The following is a 19191-nucleotide window of genomic DNA, read 5'->3' as shown; positions in this document are numbered from 1 at the left end:
CTGCACATAGCAGGGAGTTGAAACTAGATGATCACTGTGGTCCTTTTCAACCCAGGCCATTCCATGATTCTATGATTCTATGAAAAAGTCAAGCCTGCTACCTACGACTGACTAACTCCATGCATCTGTACAGGCTGGGGCCAACAGTCCAATAGATTCCTGTATTCTTGACATCTGAGGTTGTGTTGTACAAGCGTGCAGGTCATGAATATAAAAGAAACATTGGATGCTGAATGTAGGCCATAAGTTAGAAGTGCAGTAGATTATATACATTTGTGGCAAACTGAAAACATGGCAGTGTTTATGTAAGGTTTACTTGATGTTAGGAAGAACACGCATTACAAGTTGAATGAGAGCACTGTAAGCCAAAAAAAAAAGAAAATGGAAATACCACCCTGTTAACTCAGTGTGCACTCTGTGAAATGGCTCATTGAGCTAATTGGAGGTCTGAAGGCTGCTCCGGGTAATGGCATGTTATCTAAAATAATATGGTTAGCCAAAAAGAAGTACCAGAAGAGCCTAAAATACCAGAACTGCCCCCCTTACACACACACTTGGAAGCTTAATACAAAAGCTGTCTTTTCAGTTCCTTTGACTTTTAAGAGAGAAAATCATTCAGTTATTACAAAGAATTGGGATAGTTACCATTGGTTCTACCCTGCACTGTTTAGTTTGTTTCTCATTTGCAGCAATACCTGTAGCTGAGAGTTGCTGCATATGTGCATTTGTTAATTCACAGACTGTATATCCAGTAAAGATGGGTAATCATTACTAACTGGGCAAAGCAGACAGCTTGAAGTGATCTGATCAAAATCATAGAGTGAAACCAAATCTCGTAATGTTTACAGCTTATGTATTTGGAGATTATTTTTTATTGCAATTTATTGATGTATGCCAAATGAGAGGTTCGTGCTGGCATATCCTGAGAAGCCAATGAAAAGATATTTGCAGCAGTTTTGCTCCACCAACCTGGCATAAAGGTGATAGGCTGAAGTGAGGCTTTAATCCCAGATTCTTGGAAATTCCATTTCTAAGTGATAGTGGTTTTGTGGGTACATGCAACTTCTGAGAGAGGCTTTGAGAAAGTTACAGAATGACATCAGTCTGTGGCATCTGTCCTTCTTGAGACAGGGCTGTGGGCAGGACTGTGATGTACAGAACCAAGTGCCTCTTTAGTGCTTGGCAGAGGTTCTGAGTTTCTTGGAAAAGCATCTGGATTTCAAAGAATTAATCCAACCAAACGTGGAGGTTTCTGAACAGGGCAAAGCAGGAGCTCACTTGGATTCAGAGTAGCAAGTATAGCTTTTAAGACAGATATTCTAATTCAGGAAGGTTTTGCTGGTTTCTTTCTTAGCAAGGCTTAGAAAAAGCAGTTTGAGGCCCTAACAAATTATTATTCATTTCTAAACCCAGCAGTCAAAGAAAGTAAACAAATAAACAAAAAACAAACAAACAAAAACCCCAAACAAAAAAAAATACTACCCCACTTCTTGTGAAGAAGCATTAAGATGAACATATACTCTGGAAATGTTGTTCTACAGGGTGTTCTTTAGGCAAAAGGCAAAAAAACAAAAAAAAGGAAAAGGCAAAAATGTGAATGTGCATGTATGTATGCAATATGTCTTTTCTGTATTATACATTGTATTAGAAATATATCGGTGCCTGAACCTGGCCTCTGTTGTCCATCTAACTGTACATAATTGCTTTCTTCTTTTTGTGTTGTAGAAATCTTACTGTTCTTGTAATTTGTACCATGTTGCAATGTTCTTTGCAGGAAAACCCACGTAACTACTGGTTTAGAATAATGTAAAGGTCAGGAAGCAGTTTTAAATGCAGTTTCAAAAAAACATGGTTGGAATCACCAGTCTTCTAGAACAAAAAGCTTTATAGTTAAGATGCCATATGGGAGCAGCATACAAAGACTACTCTAAGAGTATAATACAGGTTTATATGAACTTACATATGTTTTGTTATAAAATATGATAAATTTCACACATTTTTATTATGAGAAGAGCTTGAAATGAGAACATGCAAGACTTGGAGGCACTGGGAACAGTCCTTAAAAGAAAAAGCCATCTATCTAACTACAGAATTCAATTCAAATTCCTACCCACTTGTGCTCTTTAACTGAAAGAAATACAGAGAACGAATTCTCTAAACACAGATAATCTCTTCTTTGAGATCTGGCAGCAAAAGAAAAAAAAAAAAAAACTCTTATAAAGCCACGAAGCACGAGTGATACATCATAAAAACTCTTCACAAGAAGCTTACAGCATAGTTTAGTATCTGTACAATCTCCTTAATAAATGGAGTTTCCACTGATCATTTACAGATTTAAGTGCTGCTGTCATCCATTCTTTCTAAGAGACTTTGCTTATGTAAATAAAGATTTGTTGGTGAAATCAATTCTGGTAAGAGAAAAATGATGGCTAAACTTGGGAAGAAAATTACGTCTAGAGTATACCTGTTTACTGCTTTCTGCTTACAGGTTCTATGGCAGTTTTGGTTGGGTCCTCAGCTGCTCCCAGCTGTGTTTTCTGAAGGTTGCTGTATGCAGTAGGGAGAGGCAAAGTAACTTCAGAACAATCCAGCTGGTGCCAGGGGAGGGCTAACAGCACCAGCATAAAGGAATTTTAATTTCAAAGGAACAGGTAGTAATTGAACAAAATAAGGTGTCCGTATGGGAAACTTTTGTTCTATGAACAGTTGTTTTCTTATTGGAGATATTACATTACAATGTCAAGTGCTTAGATTTCAGCAGGAAATGTGAGTGAAGTTCTGAGGGTGAGAGGAGCTGCTGCTATGCAGGTTGTTGTCCTCCAGTATTCCAGCAGCATTTCAGTCGGCTTTATCACCAAGTCAAGGTGTTAACTTACTTTCACTACAGACTAGGCAGTAAGGATGGATTTCAGAGGGGCTCTGATTAAAAAAGGCACATCTGGATGCAGTGAAAAGCATTATCTGTGGCAGCCAGTAGAAGACTAGGAATGTGTGCTCATCAAAACATGAGGTGGTTCATCTGGATTTTTGAGGTGTGGTCTATTCCAATCTGACCTAACTGATATGATTATTTAAAATTCTTTTTGAATATGTTTTGAAAAGCTGTGTTTTCTGCTTCCGGCAACTCCAGTGTTGATCAGATAACAAATGAAAAATGCTTCAGTTACACAGTTTATACACTAACAGGCAAGCCGTGTCATTCCTGTTGGCTGTGTGTGTTTAACATTCAAAGGTAGAGATTCCCTAGGGAATCTCTCTCAGTACAGCATTAGCCTTACCACTACCTTCTGTTATAGTAAACACGATTCTTCCTTCCGTAAGTTTAGACTGTTATTTTTAATACTGTTTGCCATGCACATGAAATACAAACTCTGCTTTTCTCACTCCCTGAGTTATGTGTGTATCTGAGGACTGCTATCCTGTTCCCATTCTCTTTTTATTTTTTCAGGTTGAGCTGTTTAATGTTTCCTCATGGCCAAACTTCCCAGTACTCCATTTACAGTCTTTGCTTCTCAAGGCTCCTTAGTGGCCCACGTCTTCAGAGCAGGGCCTTCCATGTTTTGCCCAAAACTGGAAGAAACACTTCAGCTGAAGCAGTGCCAGTGCTGAGTGGAAGGATGAAGTTGTGCAGTGCTGCGACCATCCTCCATCCTGTGCAATCCATTTTACAGGGCCTCTCTGGGAGAAGGATTCTCCGGATTCATACAGAGCAAACAGAGTTGAGAACCTGGAACTATTTAATGCCCTTTGAAATTAGAAATGAATTGTGCAGTACTGTTGCTGTAACGGTGTCCTTTGCAGTGGATTACTTGGTGGGAAGTGAGTGCCACCTGCAGGTTAGAAAATGTGGAGCTTACTATGTTCCCACTAGATGTATTTGAAATAAAAATAGTTCCCGCTGCAGCTTTCTTCTCTTAGAAGAAATCAGAAGGCATTTTAGCTCAGCAAGATATTTTATTTTATTTTATTTTTTGAAAGCGTAAGTTTCAGTCCTTGCATGGACTGCTTTTGTGATACCATCTTATTTCTTCTCTAAATACCTAGTTGTCATCCTGAAAGCCTTAATCCTCTGGTTCTCAGCTACTGAGGAAGCCAGGAGGTGAACTTCTCACTGCTATGGCTTCAGTGAGCAGGATATTCTTTAATTGTTTGGTTTTTTGTTTGTTTGTTTGTTTTCCTAGAGATCACTTGGATGTTGACAGTGATCACACTGTTCCAGTCCACCTCTTCTGCTTTTGAACTGCCTTCAGCCGCTGGTTCAACCTCAAAAATAGACTCAGCTGTGAAGCATGAGGAAACACCACTCCACTTTACTCAGCTCAGGTGAGGCCATACTTTGAGTAGTGAGGTGGGGGTCATTGGCCTCTTCTCCTGGGTAACCATTGATAGGACAAGAGGTAATGGCTTTAAATTCCACCAGGAGAAGTTCAGACTGGATATCAGGAAACATTTCTTCTCAGAAAGAGTGGTGAGGCACTGGCACAGGCTGCCCAGGGAGGTGGTGGAGTCACCGACCCTGGAAGTGTTCAAGAACTGTGGAGATGTGACACTGAGACGTGGTCAGTGGGCATGGTGGGGATTGATTGGTGGTTGCATGAGATGATCTTAGTGGTCTTTTCCAGCCTTAATGATTCCATGAATCTATGATTTCTCCTCAGTCCATTGAGTTCCTGTTGTACCAAGACTAATGGCTTCTGTGCTGTTTCCAGCAAGGGCTGAACATGGTATTACTACAGCCTATGGAGGCAGGTATTGTGTGTACATTCCCCATGCTCTGCTGATTAATGTCATTTTCCTACGAAACAACAGATCACAAACAGGCTTTGCATCTAGATGCATTAGTGAACAGGCTGTAAGTACTGTGTCCATTTAGCCTTATGATGGTTTCCCTGGGCAACCACAGATTCTAGGAGTTACAAGCCTGTTAAATTCAAGAATGGTGATAATTAGAATATAACCTGGCTCCGCCTGGCTCAAGTTTCAGAGCAAAATATAAAAGCCTGTTTTCTGGTCATGGTTTTCTATCAACTAAAAAAAAAAAAAAAAAAAAAAAGGAATTTGAAAGCAGAGGGGAAAAACAGCAAGTCCAAAGAAATAAAAATGAAAACCAGTCTGAAAAAAAATTGGCTTCCTGCCCTCAGCAGGGAGGCTTGAAAATGCATATAACACATCTTACATGCCTTCAACTTCACTCTTGGAACAAGCTTAAACATGCAAGTGACAAGCTGGTGAATCCTTGGCTAAATAGATGAAATGCAACAACCTACTGCATTTTATTGCACTGACTTTCAGTCAGTGTCATTTGTGGTACAACTCATCTGAGCTGATCTCTATTAATTGTTTCTTTCCAGGAGGTAAAAATTCAGGAAGAAATTGCCCTTTGGCTCTCAACTTACTCTTTCTGATGTTAGTAGCAATGTTATAATGGCCTTGCATAGGAAAATGGATGGGATCTGTGGTCCTGACTCACTGTATATGACCCAGTTACCTCAAATCTGAAGAGGATTGTCTCCTTAGTCATTGCTTGGTGGCATACATCTTTGCTCTTGAAAAAGTTCCATGCTGGACAGCATTATTGATCTCTGATGGAAAATGAGGAATTTGTTACCTGCTATTTTCAATCTGAAAGAAGTCTATTAGCTAGATCTCTTTCACTTGCTTTGTTACTGGTATTTTTACTTGAAGCATTAGGAAAGTTGGAGGTCATCTTCAAGTTTCCTCTTTTGTGCTCCCCTGCTGAAGAGGTAATCCATGTTTATCAGCATCTTGCCAAGTTCAGTATTCATCCTGCTGCCAATGTTCTGGTTGGTGGAATTGGGAACTGCGTTTGAAAACACAGACATATAGTCTGGTAGAGGCTTCTGTTCCTTTTTGTTACCCTGGATGAAACAAAGATTGTTAATGCTGAAGTTTTCGGGGTTGCATCATTTGCTTCTGAAAATTCAGGTTACTGAGATTATTAGTAACATCAGCTCTTTTGCTTTTTGAAAATTAAGTTGTAAGCATGTAATACTTAACGAATGCACATGAAAGTGTTGCAGAAATACAATAAAAAGTTTTCCTATTATTTGTCATGGGAATAAGATAGCACAGGGAAATGAATCATTTTTAAATATGTTGCTTAAAATGTCAGGAGAGAAAGAATTTAGCCAGCTCTGGAATGGTCGTGATATGGGAGGTTTTTCATTTTGCTTTTAGTAGTGACATTATCTTACACTTTTTTTTTTCTTTTTTTTTTTTTTTCTTTCCCTAACCTGGTTCTTCTAGCACTTTTCTCTGCATGAAGTTATTAACACTGAAGCAGATTAAAGATATGCCCAAAGTCTGTTTCTTTACGGAAGATGAATGGCACCTCAGCTCTCTTTTGTTTTCCTAAAGATTTAAGTCTTAAAACATTTGCCAGTTATGCCTAAATATGTTCTGTTTAAAATGTTAGTGTCTTTCAAAGTGATGCAAGCTGAAAAGAGCCTGGATTACAGTTAAGTATTTGTTTGAAACTTACCATTTGGTCATAGTCCTTTAGGAAACTCCAGTTCTGGTACCTTCGAATAGAAGTAAAAATTGCAGTTTAAAATCTTTTGTCTTTGTTGCTCCCTATTTTATTCATCTTGCTATGTTGAGCACTGTATGAGTATGCCAGGTTTGGCTTTCCCTTTAAGGTGCTCATTACTGAGAAATGTTTGGGTCTCTGCCATTTACCTGTACCCACTTCAGGTCAGATCACAAATTCATAGCAAGCTTTCCCCATCATTGTTTTTGTGATGGGGATGAGGAGCCAAAGGACAGTTCTGCAGGCTTTAGCCTATGTAGCCTGACATAGGCAGCTATGCTGGCTTTAGACATCTGTCCACATATCTGTCCTGCCCTCATGCAAGAGTTCTGTCTCTGTAGCCAAGGATGGACAGCAGGGCATGCATTAGCTGAGTGATGTGTTACCCTAAATACACATGAACATGGGTTTGCACTGACATCCACGACTGTGAACCCTAATAGACACATACAGATGTAGCATCCCTCCTGTTGCCTTTGCTACAGAATGGGCATGGAGGATCTGGGCCCACTGGAAAAAGGTCTGAGTGTACAACTGAGGGAGAGCAGCATTGCAACCACAGCCCAGGCTTTGTGTGAGTCAGAGTCCAGGCTTCAGCCCTTCCCTTGGGCAGTAAGAGCCAGACAACAAAGCAGGCATTGGAGAAACCCAAACTATTATCTCTGTTTCCTCCTGAGGACTGAGGAGGACAGGAGTTTTCAGATGGTTTCTTTTCCCTTCCTAAAATCATCCTGAAAGTGGTGTGCTTCATTCTCTGCCTTCTCCTTTTGTCTGCTTGGCTAGTGCATAGGCAGAACTGGAACTGTTTTTACTTTTACCAAAAATATCCTTCTAAGAAGCATGTCTGTGTTGTATACTGAAGTACGAACTGAAGCACTTCACAAGTTATGTGGCAGAGACAGAGAGGATCTTAATTTCTGGCTCTTTCAGGTAACTGGTGAATACGTGTATGCATGCTGTTCTTTCTGCTGAAGCACTGAAATAATGGGATTTTCCTGTTTTCATGTGGCTTGTGGGGTATGTTCAGGAGATTTACAGATTGGGACTCCAGAATCATGTTTTGGCAGAACACTCTGTTCAACTTCCATTTCCAAGAATATGAGAAGCGGTGATAATATCAGTGTGTCTGCAATAAATTATAAAGGTTGGCACATTTATATTATCATTGTGGAGATCCCTATAAAGTTAAAACACATAAAACATGCATTTCTTTACATCTCTTTTTCAGCTTCCTCAGTGTGCCAGGAGTTATTGGCATATATTTTGCCCAGTAAAGAAGAACAGAGTTAATATAGCATTAGAATGGTAGGTTCTGATCCAAGGACCCTGCAGAAGAAAACTTTGCTTGATAGTGTAGTCTTCGGATGAAGCCCTAGGATGTTAGGGTGCATCAGTAATACTGCCAAGATGAGCAGAGGATGGGTGAATTATCACAGAATCACAGAATGGCTTGTTGGAAGGGATCTCGAGGATCATGAATCTCCAACCCCCCTGCCACATGCCACCAACCTCCACATTTAATACTAGACCAGGATGCCCAGGGCCCCATCCAGTCTGGCCTTGAACATCTAGGAATGGAGCATCCACAGCCTCTCTGGGCAGCCTGTTCCAGCACCTCACCACTCTCTCTGTAAAGAACTTCCTCCTGACATCCAGCCTAAATCTTCCCTCCCTCAACTTAAAACCATTTCCCCTTGTCCTGCAGTTATCTACCCTTTCAAAGAGTTGATTTCCCTCCTGTTTGTAGGCTCCCTTTAGGTACTGAAAGGTTGCAATGAGGTCACCCCACAGCCTTCTTTTCTCCAGGCTGAAGAAGCCCAGCTCCCTCAGCCTGTCTTCGTAGGGGAGGTGCTCCAGCCCCTTGATCATCTTTGTGGCTCTCCTCTGGACCCTCTCCAACAGCTATTTGACAGAATTGGAACAAATGACTTACCAGATTTTCCTTCCTCTTCGTTCAGCCTCCACAGACTCCCTCCAGACCTTATCCTGCTGTACCTGGTCCTGCTGCAGTGCTGTCTGCTCCTCTGCTCTGGACCTAGCAGCCAGGTGTGCTCTTCCAAGCCGGATGCTGCCACGAGACAGAGGTGGAGCTGAGGCTGGTTGCCCCAGAGCTGTGCTTGCTGGATGCCAAGAACCAGTCAAGGTGTTCCTCCCGAATCCAGAACCCTTTTCCAGCATGTCCATTTTGACACTCATTACAGATATACTGAAACTTTAGGAAGGTTAAACCTGCTATTGTTCGTGCTTTGAGAGCTCCTCCTCTCCCAACACTTTCTTTCAGCTGCAGATTTGGACTGCTTTAAGAAAATGAGTGTGCACACCAGCACTGACAGGCAGTGCTCAGCACTGTGTTGCTTCCATGTTATTTAATGATCATTTCCTACTGCTTCATGTTGCTTCATTGCACAAAGGCTGAACAGGTTTCTGTGGTAACAACAATTTTGTAAGAAACACTTGTTACATCAGCCTCCAGCTGTAAGCAGCAAGCTTAGGAAGATGATGAGTGCTGCTTGCAGCTGAGACCACCTTATGTTCAAAATCTGTGGAACAGCAAAGCCTGGTTTAATGCATAGCATGCGTTGGGACTGCTGCTGATTTTGTCAGGAGTTTTGTTGGAGCTCTGTGGCACAAGCAAAACCTCCAGAAAGTTTCTGCTATCCCTGATGTGTTTACTGTCTCCATTGGAAACCAGGCAGGCTTGTGAATATTCATCAGAAAGTGTGCAGAAACCCAGTGCAGGCAGCTGCTGAGGCCTTGGACTCTGTTTGGGGCAGAGCTCTTTTGTTTGAAAGAAGATATTTCAATGCAATTTTTTAAAAAATTTATTTTAAAAAAAATTTTAATATGTTTTTAAATCTCCTTATTTTCAGATTTAAAAAAGACCATCCAGAGATCATAATAAGTCCTTTTAAAGTACTCAGAGATTTCTTCAGAAAGTAGTAAGCAACTATGGGAAGTACTTTTTAATTAACTTTCAGGAACTATTAGCATAAAAAGTGAGAATTTTCTAAGCAGTGTCCGAAATGTCAGTTTGTCAGCCTTACAGTCAGCCTGCTGGCCTGTGTGGTATTAAGTCACTTCCTCAAGTGTTGGTGACCTTGCAGGAAAACGAGGCATTTTAAGTATAAATTTTCTCTTAAATTCTCAACTGACTTGTTTCTGAGTCATGGGAAGCAGCTCCAGATGAATTCTAGCCTCGTGCCTCATCTTTCTAGTAAATGCTAATCTGTTTTTTTAGGGATTTTGTTTTCTTTTTTATTTTTATTTTTTGGAAATGTGCTTACTTGGGGCTATTGGGAAATACGTGCCGAATTTGGCAAAGAAGTAATTTATTTTAAAGTAGTTGTAACTGTGCAACAATCCAAACATTTCATGTAGACATTTTTGAATAAAATATATTTCTGTATTTGGAAAAATTACTACAACTTCGAAAATTGCAATAACATAAATTAAGAAGAGTTTAAAAATCGATGTCAAAACAAAATGTTTGCTTCGGATTTGAATGACATTTTAGTGGGCTTTTTGTCTGTGTTGTTGTCTTTTCTGAGGGAATTGAAACCTAAACTTTTTTCCGTCTCTTTCAGCCAAGAAGAACAAAAAATGTCACATATACACACAGCCCTATAACTGAAGAAATGAGCTGTTTGCCAACCAGGCCTCATAGTTGACTCTGTTCCTGTTCTAGAATCTTCTTATTCATTCCAAAGTTCTCTTCTGGATTGTATGCAGATAGATAGTTGAAGAGTGGGATTTTAGTGGCTTCTAACTGCTGTGAAAGGAACATGGGGCGTGCTTGGAAGACCTAATGCAATGTGGGAATTTCCTGACCTCTGATCAGGTCAGGAAAAAGATCCTAATGGTAAGGCTATACCTGTGAATGGAATGCTTTTTAATGAACGTTTACAAAGTTCTTCTGTTATTTTTATTGTAATCTTTCATAGAATCATATAATCATTTGAGTTGGAAGGGACCCTTAAAGGCCATCCAATCCAACTCCCCTGCAATGTACCGACACAGACACAGCTCCATCGGGTGCTCAGAGCCTCATCCAGCCTGACCTTGGGTGTCTCCATGGACAGGGCATCCACCACTTCTCTGGGCAACCTGTGCCAGTGCCTCACCATCCTTTTTGTAAAAAATATCTTCCTTATTTCCAGTCTAAATCTCCTCTCCTTTAGTTTGAAGCCATTCTCCTTGTCCTGTCACAACAGACCCTGTTAAAGAATCTGTCCCCTTCTATCTTATACACTCCTCCACCCCCCTTCTAAGTCACTTTATGCAAATTTCATATGAAAATAAGCTAAAAATGATTATCAGCTGAGTACACAGTTTCCAAATGACTTGTAGTAACTGAATAAATTGCATGGGAACATTGCTGGCCAGTGCATAGAGTCTATTCTATTGAATGTTGTCTGCAAAGATGCAGGAGATATAAATGACTTGGTTTTGATGCAGTTGGAGAGCAGGAATGTCTTCCTGAAAGTGAGCTAGTGAGTTAAAGTCAGATATTTAGATCCAAGACTTTGCAACCTCAGAAAAGAAGGGAGTCTTTACCAGTTAGCATTTCTGCCATTACACGAATATAATCTGTAAGTCTACATACAGTGGCTGGACGTTTCATCCTGTGCCAGTTGTTTCTCTGGAAATTGCAGATGGGAATGGGATAATGGCTGTTTAAATAAGTTTTGTGGTGGTTGTGACTTTTATGTGACTATAAAACATAGGTGCTGTTGCAAAAACAGACTACTAAGAGCAAATACTTTAAAAACTATCCCATGTTTTCATCCATTAAGGGAGTGGTTATGCACCATTAAAGCACATCAAGGTTAGTGTAAGGCTGACATTTCTGGGGACTGCTCTGGATTCCTTAGTGGACAAACTATAGCCCATTCAGGCCACTGAATATACTAACAGCTCAATAGTTCTCCAGGTATTGAACTCTTTCCCCTAATATTATCATCTGCTGGTTTAGATTTTGTTTTGTTTTGTTTTTTTCCCTAACAACATTGGGATTTTAAGAGTGGAAGAGTGGAACTCATTTGGGTTAACACAACTAATTCACTGCATGCTTCTCTCCATCCTGCAGTAGAGTAGATTAATGTTAGTTATGGCTTCATGTTGTATGTTTCCATGAAAATTAATATAGCATCTTTATTTTCTCTGCTTGGGGACATAAGAATTGGAAATGTTGTTATGAGTGTCGCTGTAGGAGATGGTGCCTTTGCTTAAGGGTTAATTTTGGTATTAGTTTCTCTGATAAGCAGTGTCAGGACCCATTATACAGAAGAAGAACATAACTGAGATTCTTCCTTTGTTGCTGTCAGACAAGTGATGACGATACAGATTTGTCTGTAACAAATATGTGAGCTAGTTCTTTCCAAAAGGGAAAAAAATAGGTTTTTTTTAGGGAGAAGAAAGCTTCAGGTATTTAGATAAACTATTTGTATATGGCCACAAGAGGGTATTGCAGTATAAGTTATACAAGATTTGTCTGACTTTACCATGCAGCACCTTATTTTTAAAACCTACATTTTTCACAGTTGAGCATTTAAATTAAACAGTAAAGAAAATCAAATTATATATGCCGGTATTTGATTTCCTGACCCAGATGCAATTTCTGAGGGGGGTTTTCCAAAAAATGGTTTTGTTTTTTATAGTGAATTTTCCTCTGAAAGCCGTGTTTCTAAATTTGAAGGACAACGTTGCCAACTGCTCACCATGTTTTGAATAGTTCAGGCCATGTAAAAGGGAGCTGGAAGGATTTCTGGATTTTCCTATTTCTGAATCTGTTACTGAATTTCAGAGAAATTACTTGGTATGCTTGCCTGTCTTTCGGCAAATTCGCCTGAAAGAGAAGAAACATCACAGCCATATTGCGTTATCTGTGAAGATCGGATCGTGATTTAATGGACAGCAAAGTGTTTTTCATTTAATACAGTTTGTATTTGATGGGAGATATCTGCAGAATTCTAAGAAACATAAATGTAGAAGCAGAGCAACAGCATGAATGTCACATCTGAATGAGGCAGAAGCAAGCTCATCGGCCAGAGGAGAGTGCTTCACCATTTGGAAAGACTGAAAGACTGACACCTCACCAACGGGATGGAAACCCCCATGGCCATCTTTCTGCATGGGCAGTGCTGCCACACTCTGAATAGTGCCATCTTCATTGTTGTCAGCAAACGGATCAAGATCATTGTGGTCAGACAAAACTGCCACGTGGAAATTGGGTCATGGTGAATTTGGCAGAGTAGGATGCTAGTTGTTTGGTGTCAGGATACTGGGCACCTGACAGAGAAGGAATGGGCATTAACCAGCAAGGGCTCTGGGAAACCTGGAGGTGGGAGACCCTACTAGCAATGCACAGCTTGGCCTCTCAACAACAAATGACTGCATTGCTCTGTGCAGACAAAATGAAAAGTCCTGCAAACAACAGGCTTGGAGTAAAACCCTTTTTAAGTGAAGGCTACATAGCCACTTGGTTAAAGGCCTCATTTGTTGTTAAATTTTACCTTAGCTTTGATACTAAAGTACAAACTTCTTTCTTGTCTTAATGGGATTTCAGCTGAGTGAGCCTTGAAAGTAGAGTGTCTGTTGTACTGCAGCTTACAAGTGCTGCAGAGGGAATGTCTGCTTCCAGTGACACAGAGTCTGACACTTCAAAATGAAATCGAAGCTGTAAGAAGTCTGTTGGGGATTTTTTTTTTCTCCTGCCTTGAGTGTTACAAAATATGCTAGCTACTGATAGGCAGTTACTTGAAACAAAAGTTATTCATTTGAAAATATTGTTCAATTGAGAAAACGCTCAACTGTGGCTATTCCACACAATATGCACACATTTTCCTTTCAGTTTTAGTTATATCAAAAGCAAATTGTAATTAAAATTGCAACTGGAAGCAGTATAATTTGACAATATGGGCAATCCATATTTTGGTGCATTCTCACCAGTACTCTGCAAACTAGGCCGATAGTTTTATAAAGCTGGAAGGCACTGTTAGAGTCATCTTCTTAAACCTGCCTCATGGACACAGTAGTGGGATTTTGGGCAGGGATGCTGAAGGATTGTATGGGACTAGGAGCATTTATAAGTATCGGTTTTGGGAGTAAGAAACGAAAAAGGAAGGAATGTTCCTCACTGGCTGAGAATTATCGATGTTCTCAGCTGGTATTTCACATGCTCGGATAGAGGCTAGATCTTGTGAAGAAGTGCAAAATTGCCTGAACAGCCAAAGTCATCTTTAGAATTCAATTAGAGTTGTTCATGTCATGTCCTTGCCAGGGCAGGGAGCTCTTGTAGTTGTGTTATAAAACTTGGCTTTGTTCTGTTTATCCTCTCTTTTCTTTCACAGTTCACTAATAGTTCTAATATTTATATACATCAAATATACATACTCATATATATATAGTATATACGTTATAAATAAAGTGATTAAGTACTCCTGAAAAGGCTGCTCTTCATATTGCTTTAGTACCTAAGGCAGCAGTCTTGACCTCGGAAATCTCACATAGCCTTACTCTTTTCTGATTCTGCGTTCTGAATATTAACTGTTCTCCTTCTATGAACAGTTAATACTGGCTTGCAGGTCAGCTAATAACAATGCTGCTTCACATATACTATAGAGACTGAATGTTCTCTGTTGCCTGGCACACTGCTGTTCTCACATAGATATTTTATTATGAACTGCAATATTTCTGATGTGTATCACATAATTTTAATATTCAAGATGCTTTTCAGATCTTTTTCTGGGGATTGTTCTCTGGCCCTTATCTATATCCTTCAGTAGCTAAGGGTGTATTTACTGGTCTGTACTTTAAGACACTACATAATACATTTATACCTGCTCACCATATTCAGAAAGGTACATTAACTTTCTGTTTTGATGTGACATTGCAAAATTTCTATGCAAAATAGACAAATTCTCTTCAAGTTAGGTGGGTTTTGAATCTGGGTGCCTAAAAGTTGTTTAAATTTTTTCTCTAGATATTAAATGAAGGGGTCGTTTTCTTAACATTTGCAAGTTTAAATGGGGATGTTGGTGGCCCTGCCTGTGCGTTGGAGATTCAAGATCCTTGAGATCCCTTCCAACTAGGGCCATTCTGTGATTCTGTAAAGTTCTGCTGACTGACAAATGAGCCCCTTCCCTTTAGTACTTTAAAGGTGTGAGAGTCTAAAATTGGGAAGCCAATTGGGAAGCCAAATTGGGAAGCCAATCATATTCTTTATCTGTTTTTTGATAAAGCTTTTACCATCTTCTCTGCAGGTTTCTGTTAATGTAGGTTTCCTTCGTACAAGTAGGAGCTAGTGTTAAACCACACTTCAGGCTTATGTTTGGCCAACACTGACTGTTAGGCTTTAGAAAGAGGTTCTTCCTAGAGGCAGGATATTTTCATAACTGGATGTAGGTTTTTCTGTCTATAGCTTTTTCTTCAATTCCCCAGGACATGGTCATGCATTCCCTGAGACCACAGAAGGACTCAGGTGACCTAGGGATGTGTCTATCCCAACATACTGCTCAGAATAGAGTCAGCTATGAGATGAAATCAGCGCAGGGCTTTTTGCAGTTGGTCTTGAAAACATCCAAGGATGGAGACTGCACAGCCACACTGGGTAACGTGCTTCACTGCTTAACTGTTCTCATGAAGATGAAATTTTGCTTTATATGTAGTCAGAAACATTTTGTTTTCAGCTTGTGCCTGTTGTCTGTCATCCTCCTACTGTGCACTGCAGTAAGCAGCCTGGCTTTGTCCTTTCAGTAACCTACTTGCAGGTACTGGAAGACTGCTCTTGGGTCTCCCTGAAGTGTTCTCTGCACCAGACTGAACAAGATCTGATGACCAATTTCACTGCCTGTGTTGCATGGGTCTGTCTGAGCTTTACCTAACTCATGCAATTTTCTGTCCCTGTCCACATGATCTGACCCCATCTTGTTGCTCAAGCACAGTAAGATAGAAGGTTCAGAAGACCTGGGATGACAAGTAGCAGAGCAAATGGGCAAAGCGCAGTCAACTGAGCCGTGTTTGTCTTGGATCACCTGTGCTGTTTTGTTCTTCAGTTCAGACTCACTCCTTCTAGGGTTGCAGTGAGCTTTTTTTTTTTTTTTCTTTTCTGTGGAGCTGAAACTTTTGTTCCCTAAAGAAATGGACAGCCAAAACAATGTGAAATCTTCCTGGATGTGTTTGAAGCTTTGTATTTTTAGCTCAGTTGTGCAACAGTTCATATGCCAATACCCAAACAGTATGGAAAAAATGAAAGAACACAGCTGTGTTCAAGACCTTATGGCCAGAGCAGCCAAACAGAAATGGAACAGCTTTGAGATGGGACTTTTATTGCAACAGATGCTTCACTGAAGACCATCTTATGGTTTTATTGAAAAGAATGCAAGCCTGGCTGTAAATATGGTTTTCAAGACAGGTCTCTGTTTTTAAGAAACCTTATCCTTGGATTACTGCAATAGTATGAATGAATGAACTGGTCTTTTGAATACTGAAAATCTGAACACTTGCAAAGCAGAAGCGGACAGCTAGACAACTGAAAATGAAGTTGTAGAATTAGAATAAAATCCTCCTTTCTTACAATTGACCAGTTAATGGGAAAAGGGCAAGGCCTTATCGTACTTTTTGTGTGAGTTTTCAATGTAATCTCCACATGTGCAGTATGAGGATTATGTGCCTCTCTAAAAATCCAGCTTTGATCACAGCACTGACCTAAGTGCATCTCACAACCTTTTCCAAGCAGACATTCTAAGAAACTTTTCAGCAAAACAGTGATTTGTCAAAGACTGCTGACCTGCTCAATGGGAAATATTTCATCTGAGATATAATGAGATCAGTGAATCTCGGATGAATGAGAAGCAGAGTTTCCAAAATGGTTCTTGGATCTGAAGAGCTAAGACAGAGAGCAAAGTAAAACCAGCTCAAATTATATTGTACTGCATGTTTTTTTTTCTGTCATTGATTTGTCTAGTAAGGAGGAAATTAGTCACGAATAAAGGGAGTAGCTGGATGGCACTTTGTAGAAGGAATAATTTAAACTTCCAGTCTTATGTTGGAGGAAAGTGTGTCATTTTGGTGTTTTTTTTTTTTTCTCTCCTCTTTGTTATGGTTTATATTCCTAATCTCAGCCATTCTTCTTTCGTAAGAGTTTTGTTTATATTCTTGAATCTGTCAATTGGAGGATGGATGTTTTTGGACTGCCTTCCTATAAGTCTATTTGTAAAAATATCATCTCTACCATTAGCATTAAATGAGAAGCAGAAGCGTTTATTGCACTTGCAGTAGGAGAGCAGCTCATGTGAGCTGAGTTTTGCTAGTTAATGAGAATCAGTTCTAGAAATAATCTGCTCTAGCTCTGTGGTTAAAATGGCACCATGCACTTGCCAAAGGCCAATTTAGGGACATCACTGCAAGCATTTCTCCCAGTTGTTCAGTTCTGGGGCCTTCCTGGGACCACTATGGGTAGCAGCTTTCCTGTGCTGTGATCGCACATTCAGGCTCAGGAGAGCTGAGCTGCCAATCATAAGCTCAGTACAGCCATGCATCCTGATCCAGGTTATAGAGTGGAGACTGGTGCACACTGCCAAAGCTGTGCTCTATCTCTTTGTTTTTTGCTCTTGCTGATCCTTCGGGGTCTCCTTAATGTGACAAAGTGTGCATGTTCACCGAGGCTGCATATCCTAACTTGCGCAGACTTAATTTTGCAAGAATACTAGAAAATAACAATCACATTTTCCAAAGTCTTTCTTCTTTCTAAAGCATTTCTTACAGGAGACATATTCAAATACCATTTTATCGTAAAAAAAAATAAATAAGAGTTCTACTCACTTTTCTACATACCTTTGTTTATGGTAATTATTCATTTCCTTTGAATAAGGACTTCTCAACGCCATGGTGAGTAGCGGCAGCTTGGTTTTATACTTTATTTTATGGACTCCACTTTTGGTTTTGTTGTTAGCTCACAGAAGTAAACAGACTTTGAGCAAAAGATCACACCATGGCAACCCTCAGCTTCTGTTTAGAGTTCAAATAAATGTCTGTGCCATAGAAATGTATGTTCTGAGGAATTTGCTAAACGGGTACACTAACTGGTTTAATAACAAAACGATTAATGCAGTAAATAGAAGACAAAGTTACCCTCAGTATTTAAATGGTGAAGCATTTTATTTTTGAAAGCTGTTAGTAAATCACAGCCACTCACAGTAAGAAGAGGGTATTTTTTGACTTACTGATCGTAGTAGATAGTGCATGACAGTTCTAAGGGAGATTCATGTAAGCACTCAGTAGAATATGAGTTCTTCCATTAAAAACAATATAAAAATCCATTTGCTTAATGCATGTGTGTTTTGAAAACTCTAGCTTGTCAGTTCATAATAGTTTTCTCATCTTTTGGTTGAAAAAATAGCTCTTATTTAAGTTAAACTTCCATTGACAAATACTTGAAAAAAGCTGTTGAAATAAGTGATGTGCTACAAGCAGTGCTTTGTTTTAAATTTTTAATGTGCAAATAGCCAGGCTTTATCATCCTAAATGTAATAATTCCTTACAGATTTCACCCATATGCTTTGGTCTTTCAGCTCATTCCTCATTGCACTTGGCCAAAGGAGTGTGGTCAGGGTCAGTATGGGACAGAGTCACTGTTTTGGAAGATGCTTATATCTGGTGAGGCCCTCACTGGTTTTGGCATGGAGATGATGATCAGAAGGCAGGGAGTGTTAGGTGTGTGATGATGTCCCCATGATTTGGATGTTTAGCAACATGGCATTACGTGGTTGGAATTTTAAAATGTCATTGAAGTAGCAAATCTGACATCAACGATCCTGAAATGAATCAGATGACATGTACCTTGTAGAACATTATTTGTGAAGATTTTCAGATTGGTGATCACCCATGAATTCATTTTGGAGAGCATGTGTAGCAGAGGTCTGTGTCTGTAGTAATCAGGGGCCATCAGATACAGAATAACACTGCTCACTCTGATGAGCTCAGCAATGGAGGGTCACTCTTCAGGCAGTTCTGCGGGACATGATCCATTTCTGCACAGACTGAGATTGTTTGCTAACTGGTGCTGAAGAGATGGGAAGCCTGTGAGGTAGAATATGTGGCACTGAAAGAGGGCTACAGAGCCTATGGGAGCTGTGCAGTGTGGTGTAATGCAAGTGGAGGTGTTGGGGTAGCATTGCAGCTGATTAATGTGGGGGATATTATGTGTGGCACCCATGGGAAAGCTGTTCTTGTGGGTGTGAGCAACAGTAATGATTCCTATCAGCACAGGAAGCTGAAGAGCAAGGATGATTTTAATACAGAGCTGCTGGGTATCTCTACCCAGCCTTCCAGGAGGAAATCTCTTGTGGCCAGGATGGCCTGACGTGCATTAAAAAGAGTGTAATAAGCACATTGAGGGAGGTGATTCTCCCCCTCTGCTCTGCCCTGATGAGGCCACATTTAGAATACTGTGTCCAGTTCTGGGCTCCCCAGTGCAAAAAGGACAGGGATCTCCTAGAACGAGTCCAGCGAAGGACCACAAAGATGATGAAGGGCCTGGAGCATCTCCTGTATGAGGAAAGGCTGAGTAACCTGGATTTGTTCAACCTGGGAAAAAGAAGATTGACAGATCAGTGTTTATAAATACTTAAAGGAAAGCGGGA

The 19191-nt window shown here is 40.1% G+C and overlaps 1 protein-coding gene across 3 annotated transcripts; it reads right to left on the bottom strand.

The window, feature by feature from the left end:
- Positions 1-1867: 1867 nt before the first annotated feature.
- CIMIP5 (ciliary microtubule inner protein 5) lies at positions 1868-17544 on the bottom strand. Of its 3 annotated transcripts, none has more exons than XM_085218021.1 (4): positions 17372-17544; positions 8484-8618; positions 6503-6542; positions 1868-5879 (listed from the first exon to the last, which is right to left on the bottom strand). In XM_085218021.1, the coding sequence occupies exons 1-4, from the start codon at positions 17434-17436 to the stop codon at positions 5688-5690; spliced, it is 432 nt and encodes a 143-aa protein (XP_085074147.1). In that variant the 5' UTR covers positions 17437-17544; the 3' UTR covers positions 1868-5687. The 3 variants fall into 3 exon arrangements, with proteins under 3 accessions (XP_085074147.1, XP_085074148.1, XP_010706215.1); XM_085218022.1 differs by having other exon boundaries at positions 17384-17542; XM_010707913.3 differs by lacking the exon at positions 17372-17544 and having other exon boundaries at positions 8484-9477.
- Between the last annotated feature and the right edge of the window lie 1647 nt (positions 17545-19191).

This window comes from Meleagris gallopavo, chromosome 2 (genome assembly GCF_905368555.1).
Source record: "Meleagris gallopavo chromosome 2, MGAL_WU_HG_1.1, whole genome shotgun sequence".
NCBI lineage: Eukaryota > Metazoa > Chordata > Aves > Galliformes > Phasianidae > Meleagris > Meleagris gallopavo.
The sequence above is the reverse complement of the archived record's forward strand: the minus strand, read 5'-3'. Positions and strand labels throughout refer to the sequence as shown.

What these genes read in the sequence shown, in the direction of transcription:
- CIMIP5 (XM_010707913.3), bottom strand. Translation starts at nt 8,746, where the DNA reads ATGAGTGTCAAAATGGACATGCTGGAAAAGGGTTCTGGATTCGGGAGG. An exon ending in CGAAGAGGAAGGAAAATCTG is followed by an intron (nt 6,543 to 8,483) that starts GTAAGTCATTTG and finishes TTCTATTCGAAG; the next exon opens with GTACCAGAACTGGAGTTTCC. An exon ending in TAAAGGACTATGACCAAATG is followed by an intron (nt 5,880 to 6,502) that starts GTAAGTTTCAAA and finishes TGTTTCATCCAG; the next exon opens with GGTAACAAAAAGGAACAGAA.